General features: G+C 39.7%; 1 protein-coding gene across 1 annotated transcript; it reads right to left on the bottom strand.

Annotated features, from left to right (window-relative positions):
• Positions 1–247: 247 nt before the first annotated feature.
• unc45b (unc-45 myosin chaperone B) lies at positions 248–9,309 on the bottom strand. The gene is made up of 20 exons (XM_080467127.1): positions 9,163–9,309; positions 8,278–8,439; positions 8,150–8,186; positions 7,871–8,046; positions 7,630–7,719; positions 7,348–7,515; positions 7,101–7,266; positions 6,486–6,656; positions 6,194–6,365; positions 5,747–6,047; positions 5,483–5,577; positions 5,203–5,344; positions 4,682–4,822; positions 4,456–4,583; positions 4,124–4,190; positions 3,931–4,044; positions 3,373–3,488; positions 3,148–3,265; positions 2,868–3,023; positions 248–2,390 (listed from the first exon to the last, which is right to left on the bottom strand). The coding sequence occupies exons 2-20, from the start codon at positions 8,437–8,439 to the stop codon at positions 2,118–2,120; spliced, it is 2,793 nt and encodes a 930-aa protein (XP_080323253.1). The 5' UTR covers positions 9,163–9,309; the 3' UTR covers positions 248–2,117.
• Between the last annotated feature and the right edge of the window lie 1,600 nt (positions 9,310–10,909).

The raw sequence follows: 10,909 nt of genomic DNA, 5'->3' as shown, positions 1-10,909 counted from the left end.
TATTTCCACAGTGGTTTAATGTTAACCGTGAATGTCGGGGACTTGCGTTCAAATTCCTCCAGGTTTGTTTTTGTATGATTGTGATTAATGTTTAACAAGCTGGTTTCATGTCAAAGAACGAGCCTTTTCATGTCAAGATTTCAGTAAGACATTCAGCATGACAGGAAACTCATTCATAAAGTCAGTGTCTTAGACAACGGAAAAGGCAGCATGTTTGTAAGCAACCAAGGAAGCAGTGCATTATGTTGCCTTCTTTATTTGTCTTCTTCAAACAATTTTTAATCACAACTTTATTTATTCACCCCTTTTATTTGACCACATTACCCTTTTAGCCTGATTAAGTTTGATCTATATTCACTGCATTTTCAATGTGTCAGATGTTTTTGTTTCGCTGGGACTAGCTACAAGATTTGTCTCCAGACATCCATAATGAACACATTTTTTGACCCACAGGGCGAACAAAGATAAATGGTAAATGGACTTCACCTATAATGCCTTTTACTGTTTCATCAGACTCAAAGTCATTTACACTGGAAGTCACAAATACACACATCCGATTATAAAACCTGCTCTACACCAACTGTTGTTGAGATGGAACCACTCAAAGTAGACTCCTATTCTCCACAAACTAAGAATACTGTTTGGAAGAAATAGGTTATCAATGTTGAAATAACTACATATTATATATAAGCCTGAGGAGCCTCAGCACCTGAACCGTGGTGCCCTGAACGCACCATATCTACAAACACTGGATCTGCACGCACGCACGCAGACTTTCATAGTCCACTTTTCCTGTGTTGAGTTATAAACTAAACAAAGATATGAATGACATTTTTATTGTTTTTTTGGCTAGTGGTATAAGGTAGATTCTGGCCGCAGAGGAAGAATAAACCTTCTTGCATGAATACAACGTCACCTCAATGTGCGCATCTACCTCTATCGTCTATCTTTTCTTGCCACAGGTTAGTAATTAGTCTTTTTAAATGAGTGGGAACTATTGCTAATGCTCCTGAGTTGAATAACATGAAGCAGCCTGTTCGTAAATGCAGATCTTGCTGTGCGAACTTTATTGTGAATGTGGTTACACAGCTTTGGACTGCTACAGGTTTCTGTTGGGTTTGTCATATCTGATGTCGGTCGCCAGTTAGCATGGAAACCAGTTAATCCGAAACACCGGCCTGCAGCGCCACTCAATGTGACAGAGCAGTCCAACAAATATGACCTCATATTGCCACAATAGCACCAGTCACAGTTTATCATTGCAACACATATATAGGGGACATAATAAACACATGTGAAAGCTACATATCATGGTCATTCTACTTATCATGGTCAGCTCAGGTCATTCTAATTCTTCGCTATTCAGGCTGCTAATACTATGAGAATATTTGTTACGTTTTGTTACTTATTGCAAATTGATCTGTTGTAGGATCCACATAATTATTGCTTTTATTCTGAAAGATTGATGATTGACCATTGTGAGTATATGGAAACGTGTCTTCATTGTATTTGCAAACTGAAAAAAAAAAGGATATTTTTTAAGATCAACATGAAACCATTTCTATTTGGAGAAAATGACAGTAAGCCTAATGTGTTGTAAATTACCCCTTATAGACTCGTTTTCCTTCACTCCTCTTGAGTCACAAATTGCAAGTTGTTAACTAAACAAACACTCCCAGGTGAAATTGTGTTTTGTCTCTATTGATCATGTTTTCACTAAATTAAAGTGAAAAATAAAGGATTGTATGCTGTCTCTGTAGACAAAGAGAGCTTCAGGTGTTGTTTAATAGCTATATTTTGGCTCATTCAATCTTAAATACGAAACAAGACCCAGTGTAAACAAACACATGAAAACAGATTCATGTTTTTACCTTGACTCACTCTTACAGCTCAGCACAAACAAATAAAAAATGACTTCTACTGTAAAACACAGGTTTTATGGCAATATATCCTCTATACATGTTTACTTGTTGACCAAACTCTCATTAACAGTTTACATTATGAGGACTATATTTAGAGATTTTAAACCAGACTTTAAAATAATCACATTGAAAAAAGTCTATTTCACAGAGGAAATAGAGAAGAATGTCAGTTACAGTTGTTTGGTTTGTTGCATTTTAAGAAGGACTGCTGAAGGGTTTGATGAGACCAAGATCCATAGCTTTGACAAGGCAAGCACGTGCAGTGTCGATGGGCTCCTGCCTCTTGGGATTGTCTGCCGCCTTGCCAATAATTGTGAGGATTTCCAGTAACTCGCTCTCTATCAGGTTCTTGGTCAGCTCACTGTCGTCAGAGCCGAGCATGTTATAGACGATCACAAGGCCACGGTGCTGGATGGTGGGGTTATTGTGTAGACATAATCTCTGCAGGATCTCAAGCCACTGAGCAGTCTGTTGGAAGATGAAGATTAATCAGTTAATGACAGCATGTCTTCTGTTGTTTTTGGGTTGCTTGTTTTTTTGAAGACTGCAATGAGTATCAATGAAAACTATGTTTCAGCGAGTAAGTTCAACGAGGTTCAGAACCAGTCTTTGCAACCTTTTGTGAGCCAAATATAGTGGTCCTGTCAGGGATTTTACCAATTGGAATCAAATTATGTGTACCCTGAGGTGGAATATGTAACTCATAGTGCAGCACTACACACACACACACACACACACATACACACACACACACACACACACACACACACACGAAGCACCCTGTCAGAGATGCACCCTGCCCTCATCAGGAATAGTTTTAGATCTACTACTGCATTATTTGACATCTATCAGGTGTAAATGTTGAGCTATTCCTCAAGTACACATGCCAACCAGACATTGCCATGATCTCTACATTTTACAGACGCATGTGCGACTTGCACATACCACTTTGGTCATTTTGGTGCACAGCTTCTTCTGAGAAGCAGTGACCATGGCCAGAGCTCCAGCAGCAGCTATCTGAAGCTTTTCATCATCTTCTCCGCACAGCAACACCAGCAGCTTCAGTTTATCATTGCCATCTTTCAGGTATCGATCTTGGACCTAAAACAAATAGAAATAATATCAACTTGACCTGTCTGAAAAAAATAATAAAAAATACTTGTTTAGCAACAGTTTGCACATGTGGACTTCGGGTGTTCCATGTTGTAGGCTTGGCTGTCCTCACCTCTTTACTTGTTACAAGGTTGCACATGCATTCAGTCGCAGCCTGTCTGAGCTGGTCGTGCTCCTCAAACATGTAGTTCTCAATATCAGGCAAAGCGTTCTCTTTCACAATCTTTGCTCTGAAAAACAAATAAAGTTCAAATGAAAAACACCCTCTGGAAAAACTTGCAAGTTGCATTGAAATCCCTTGTCATACAAATAACTACAGAGGTAAAACAATTGTAACCTTAGTTTTTCACTGAATCCAGCAAAGTTGGTGAGGCTTCGCAGAGCTTCAAAGTTCTGCATCCCGTCTCTGTCTGTGTGAAGGAGGTTAACTAAAGGACGGACCACCTCATACACCTGTCAAACGACACAGACATGGACTGAGAATTCATTTTGAAAAATTCCTCTTAAACTATAAACTCCTATGGAGCTAAACACCTACAATTCAGAGAGACATGCTGAGTTGTTCAAAGCATGCACAAACTAGTTGTTAATGCAATAATGGAAGCCCATTTACAGGCAATTAGGTAGAACGTGATTTGAGAGATAAACAGGACAAAGATGGAGACAGCTGGAGATCAGGTTCTCTTTCAATCTCATGGCTTTAAGTCAGATTCTCCATCCCCCCCGGTCCATGTGTTGAAATGTCCCTGGACAAGACACTGAACCCCACGTTTATATGTTATTGTGTGAATGTGACAAATCAAGTAATGCCCACAGAGACATGCTTAGTTGGTAAAATTAGGTAAATAAGTATAAATACATGTACATAAAGCATGCTACTTGTTGCATCACTTACCCTTTCACCAGGAAAGGCGATTTCTGGATTAGAAATAGCTGCTATCTTGGCAAGGGCATGACTAGCTTTCACCTTTCCAGACTCTGTTCCTTCCAGGGCGAGTGGGATCAATGCCTGCGGGCAAAGCCAAATGTGATTCCGGTTTAATGGCAGCGACAAAATACATTTAGAATAGTCATGTTATGTCTCTCACCTTCCCACCACCATGGGCAACAATAGTACCACGATCTTTTGGATCGTCAGACAGTGCCAGAAATACCCTAAAGTTGAAAACAAACACAAAAGAAAATACATTTATTTTGTATGTAAAATGTGTATCAGGCCAATGTTTGTGTGATGATGATAATGCACCCATTGGTATCAACATAGAAAAAAACCTGACAACTTGTGATCAGACTTCAGCGACGTACGGCGCTACACAGATCTTTTTTTCATGTGTGGTAGAAAGTTTTACAGAGTCACATGATGTCTCAGACAACACATCTCAATACTTGACCAACAATTCGCTGTTAAAGGGCTTCCCACCTTGCCAGCATCTCCTTGGACTGGTCAGTCAGGATGGAGCTGTCCACTTTGACCATGACAGCAAGAGCTGATATGACTCCGGCCTTCAGCAGACGCTTCACTCTTTTTTCTATGAAGTCTTTTTTGTCCTGAGAACAAAGAAAAATTGTACATTGTATATAATGAGCATACATGTGTGACTAATGTTTTCCCTGTGCTTGTGATGTGTCCTGTGGCCTTGGATTACCTTGGGGTGTTGCTCAGGCACATGTTGCTTTGAGAACTTGGCTAGTTGAACCAGTTCAGGGATGATTTCTTTTTTTTCATAGCAGTTGGTGCAGTTAACCAGAATGCAAGTCACCGCGTACAGGATGGTCTTGTCTTTTGACTGAACACAAACAGGAAACAAGAGAGGTTATAGGAGTAAACTTGTATGACAACACAATTGTTTGCATATGCAAAATAGCTTTAAGTGAGTATCACAGATCCAATTTTACATTGAGGTGAAAAACAAGGTCCCAACTATTTATATGAAGTGTTTTTGTTTTATTTCTTGAAAGATTTTGAATTGGTCTCTTCACCACTTCATAAATCAAAAAATGATGTGTATTAAGAAATGACCTGCCTGTTGTAATGTGACATATATTCTCATTTTACTGACTATAAAGAAAATATACAGCAATACACACATGATTCTTGGAACACAAGTAATAGCCCCAAATCTGAAAACTGACAGTTAATGATCTTTGTTATTTCTGATTTCCATACTTTGGCCACTTCGAACATGGCTTTCAGGGCCATTTCATCCTCCACAAAGTCATCTTTGACATCAGCATCGTTTGTCAGATAAGCAAGACCCTCAATTGCCCACTTCCTTGTTCTGGCATCAATCTGGGGATTACAGAGCCACCTAAACACATCAAGAGAAAGTGTTCAGTTGTGTGGATGTGCAGCACTGCACACGTAGTTTAATGAGCCTTCAGAAAATGTAATATTTTTTTTTTATTATTGTATGACTCATTCAAACTGTATATTCCAGAATACTCACTTCCTGCACTGCTTGGCCAGCTTCTCTGTGGAACCCTCAGCAAACTGCCTCAAACTGTAATCGTCCCCTCCAGCTGAGCCCAGCTTACAAAGACCCTGCAAAGCACAAAGACGTGAACATGCTTGCAACACAAATTCAATGTTTCTATGTTTATATTCTCCTTTCAGTTTTTATGTCTGATTTAATAAAAATATGATCTCGCATCTCATATCTCTATTGCTGTGTTCACTTTCCATTTGTCATTTGTTTTTCCCACACACTCACCACCAGCGCTCGTATCTTAATCTTTTCGTTCTTGGTCTTCTTGTAGATATCCTTCAGCAGAGACACACCATTGGTAATGATGAAGGTGGCCCGGCTCATCTTTGTAGATGAATGGATCAACGCCTCCACTGCAACCATCTGGTCCACCTCACGCTCTGAGCCACAGAGAGCCACCATCATCTCCATGATGCCCTGGTGTCCAATCAGGGCGTTACCGACATCAAAGGGACCCTGCAGCAGCCCTGAAATGGTGTTGATGGCGTGGATGGTCTTATCCATGTTGTTGGGGTCAATTTTGGATCTGTTGAGAATTGAATGGAGAATAAGGTAACTCTTGAAAGAAAACACATAGAGTTGCACATTGTGTACTGTGCTGGCTGGGTTTTCATGCTGGATACTTTATATTGTCACACACTTTTCTAGTGCACTGCTGAGTAGTGGACATACTTGATATAACCATCAGAGATGTCCCTGAAGTTGTCTCTCTCCGGGTCACATTTGAGGTCGTCATATAGTTTGTTGAGAAGCACGCTAGCAATCAGCTGTGTGTTTTCTGTCATTGGCAGCTGGTCGGGGAGTTCGGGAACCTGTCCACAAACCTTCAGGATCTTCTTCAGACCTGGAGATACAATATGAAGAAAGATTTGAAAAAAAAAACACTGTGTCAGTTATTTGGTACTATAAAGACAGGCTGTAGCGTAAACCAAAAAAAGTGACCTTGTGTAGCTGACTGGCTCACCGTGGTCAATAGTGAAGAGGGACTTCGAGTTGTCTTTTTCCTTCTTCTCTTGCCGAGGCACATTCTTGCACAGGAGATTGAGTGCCTGGTCTCTGCCATAGCCTGACACCTTCTTACTAGCAACCATCTCCAACAGAGAGAGAAGGATGTTTTTCAGATCTTTGGCTGCATCTGAGAGCAAATGAAACCAAATGAAAAAATACAGCAGCAGTTCTAGAGGTTAGAGTGATGAGTTTGCAACAGACACATGAGAGTTCAGGAAGAACATCCAGAGAAAAACTTGTCCCACATCAAACATGAAAACTACAAACATAAAATCTAGCAGCCAAAATATGGACTCATTGATTCCTTCCTCCACCTCATTCATGTAAGAAAACACAAGGAGTTTCATGTAAGGAATTGCAAACAAATATATCAATATTCTCCAATTTGTTAAAACATTATGGGGAATTATAGACACAGTCCCTCCTCTCTTTTTCTCTGTAAGGGTCCTGTAATGGACTGGCAACCTGTTGATGATCCACCATGCCTAGATTGGGCATTGATCGGTGGTAGCTCCAGTGACAAGATTCCTCATGGTTTAGAAAGTGTAGATGGATGACTTTTCTAACTCACCCAAAACCAAAGAGGCTTCCTTCCCATAATCCCTTTTATCGCCCCCACTGAGCGAGTCATTGATGCACTGGAAGAGGTTGCAGGTTGCCAGTGCGATCTCCTCGTTGTCAACGGCCATGATACTGCAGATCTTATCAACGCCCATCATGTTGATGATGGCCATGGCCTGTTTGAGGGAAGACATATTTATAGATATTCACATCAATGTTATGAGAAAAAAGAAAATTGCTGCATTCTTTTGACTCACCCGGGCTTTGTGTCCGGTGCACATTCCTGACAGTGTGCGAACAGCAGCCAGGATCATTTCTGGTTTGCCTGTCTCTATCATATTTTGTAGAAGCTGCACTCCATTATTCTGGAAGATTCTCTCTGCTCCGGCATCCTCTCTTGACAAAACAATCAAGTTGTTGGCAGCCTAGAGGGTAAAAGTAAGTATATATTTGTCAAGACCACAGATAAAATTTCATCTCTATTCTTGCTGATAGGAAGTTTACTCAATCAGTCATAGTATCAAATAAAAAGTTCTCACTTTTTCCCTCTTGTCTTTATCCATTTCTTCATCCAGCAGAATGTCAAACATGTTCTGTACCCTTGAATCTGTGGAGAATGTTGTTTTGAGCTGAAGAGAAAAAAGAAAAATGTGCATTATACTCTTTAAGCAGTTGACTATATTTTACATTTATTCAAGCCCTATTTAATTAAAGACCATGAGATTTCTACCAACACTTACTTCAGACAGTAGCTTTGGGATATTTGTGCTTAATGCTCACCTTGGCCTGGATTTCGGCCCCCAGCCTGCGGAGAGTTTCCAGAAAGGTCTTGTTTTTTGGTTCAATGGTGGCACATCTCTGCACATCTTTGAAGGCCATGTCCAATTTTCCGAGCTTTTCCAAGGCTTGGCATCGTCGGTACAACGCTTTCACATCAGCTGCATCAATGTCAATTGCTGTATGAGAGGGCAAAAAAAAATTTGCCATGATGAATTTTGAGGCTTCTGTGATACTGAGTGTTTATTTGCAGTTGCTTCAATTTCTCAGTAATCAATCTACCTTTACTTGCATCAGATGCTGCATTGGAATAGTTTTCCTACAAGAAGAGAAACAGAATCCTTTCTTGGTGAGATGATTTACAAATATACATTTAGTTTGTGCTTGTGTTGCCTAAAGAAACTGCTTACCTTTTTAAGATAGCATGCTGATCTGTTTCTGTGAATCACAGCCAACGTCTCTTTGTCCTTGCACACCTTGATGGCTTTGGTGTAGCACTCAATGGCCTGGTCAAACTCTCCTGCCTGAAAGTGTTTATTTCCCTCGTCTTTTAATTGTATCGGCTCTCCCATCTGTAAGGAACAAAAGAGACTGTAAGTGATAGCAAATTTGATATATATATATATATATATATATATATAAGCGCGCTCGATTTGTAAAATGTAACCTTAGTCTAACTCTGTGTCTTTTTAACAATAGTCAAACCAGTTGAACACAATTTACATTTTCAGTGTCTTCAGTCAATCAAATGTGAATCTCAGAATTTGATTGCAATTAAATATCAAGCTTTACACATGTATATATATATATGTATGTATGTATGTATGTATGTATGTATGTATGTATGTATGTATGTATGTATGTGGATTTCTTGATAACAACAGGCATGCTTTAGACCCTTCTGTGTTTTTAAATCCACCCAAAAATATATCATAAAAGGGTATACCTGCGTTGTATGTGTCTTTTCATTCGAGAGAGCAGGAATCATGATATGGTACCATTAACACTTCTGTAGATGTTCTACTCTCAGCATTCTTCTTACCGTTGTCTAGTTGACCTGGCTCTGCTGAAGCAAATGGCCACACACGTGTTATCTCTAACTTTAAATGGCCTCCCTCAGGCCTTATTTGGCATGGTCTCGGACCCCCCTGTCTGAGCCTTGCAACAACTGCGTCTATCCCAAATGACTGACACAATCCCCTCCTGCTTCACTGAGAGACAGCAGCCTGTGTACCGGCTGAAATCCTAGAAGTCCCCCGGGACAGACAAATGTCTAGGTGAAGGCTGTACTGTACCTTCAGGTTGTGTGTCCTTTCTCCTTTGTTATTTGGATTTATGTATTCCTGCTGCGTAGATGAGCTGGACCTCAAGTCACTACTATGTGTAACTTTCTCGGACTTCAGTAACCTTCCCCCTGCAACAGCTCAGTTTATCTTTATAGTGGACCACAATGTAGTGGGACAGGGCCAAGATGGACCATCTGAGACATGCAGGGGATCATTCCTCAACACACACACCTCCCTGAACACGTCTTTGTATAACAAAGTATTTGAATGAAAACCCCTTTCACTCCAGAAAACATCCCATCTGTCCTCATAATTAATCCAGAACTTGATGATGAGGAAGTGTTTTTTGATAGAGTAAATTGTGTGAGAATAAACCCCTTGAAGGTGGTCTGCTCCTGATAAGGTCTATTTAGGGCACAGACAGCTGAGAACCTACTGGCAAATGCCTGGTGTGGGGAGAGGGGGGGTTAAAGTGTGTGGGGATACATTAGGGTGGGGGAGACAGCTGTAGGACCCCAGAGAAAGCTGGTAGTTTCTAGAAACATTGGGATCTCTAACCAGCACTTAAATGCTTTATGTGTTATAGTCAAGAGAACAGTCAGGGGTTTGATCATATGACACAATAGTCCAAACAGGATCCCACTGCTATTTAACCTTTTTTTGTGTATAAGATTAGATCTAATGTGAGTAAAATGCTTATTTTAAACTGTCTTCTGTCCAATGCAAGCAAAGTTTAGTCAGAGACAAAACAAAAGAGTTTAGAATACACCCTGGAAAGACAAGTAGAATCCTCCTTCAATGAGGTGGCAACCAGACTCGGTGAATATCTTTATATTTAAGTCAAAATGGCCAAAGATGCTGAGGATTTCAGAGTATTTTAGGACATGCGACCCAGTCACTATGCTCTTCATTCATCTTCATTCATGAAACTCATCTCGTGACAAAAGACGAAATGTCATTGTACTCACAATGCCAGTGGTCCTAAATAACAAATCAGAATCAGAGGATCAAAAACTAAACATCTCCTTCATGTGGTGCAAAGATAACAAACATCAAACTCCCACACTTCATGAAAAGGATGTATAAAACGTCACAGAGCTAAAGACTGCCACCATCATCAGAGTGTGTAAGAAAAGACATCTGGTATATCTATTATAGATATTTATATGTATATATGTATTTCTGAATTTTACCTTTGTTGTGTTACTGATATAATTTTCATAAAACTAAGTTCGACATAAGGACATTTGTATCTCACACAAATTTCCAGATTAAAAAAAAAGCATTTATAACATCATGGGTTGTTTATTGACACCAAATTAAAAATTGAAGGGACACTTTTAATGACAGTTCACAAAACTGTGAAAAAGCATTCATAGTAATTAAATTAAATTCCAATAAGTTCTTGACACCATACATTTTGACAAAACTACATAAATACTGGCGTATTGAGTTTATAAGTTAGTTAATACTGCAGCACCCCCTGGTGGAGTGTAGAGGACCTACATGTTTTACGTTTACATTCACAGATAAAAACGTTAAAAAGAGTAAAAAGATCAAATTCAACCCGATTTGTTCTGACGCAATCATGTGTCCTTTACTTAATGTGGGTAAATATAAAACTCACCAAACTTGCACATGTTTTATAATTTCTATCTCAGAAACATGTCTAACGGGGAAATATTTCTCACTGTGGGGTCTGTAAGAAGTTATACAATCTCATTCAGGTCTGGTGTTAATGTAATGTGTACATGTT

The sequence above is a fragment of the Lipophrys pholis genome (assembly GCF_963383615.2).
Source record: "Lipophrys pholis genome assembly, chromosome: 7".
NCBI lineage: Eukaryota > Metazoa > Chordata > Actinopteri > Blenniiformes > Blenniidae > Lipophrys > Lipophrys pholis.
Note: the sequence above shows the minus strand (reverse complement) of the source record. Positions and strands in the feature narration are given on the sequence as shown.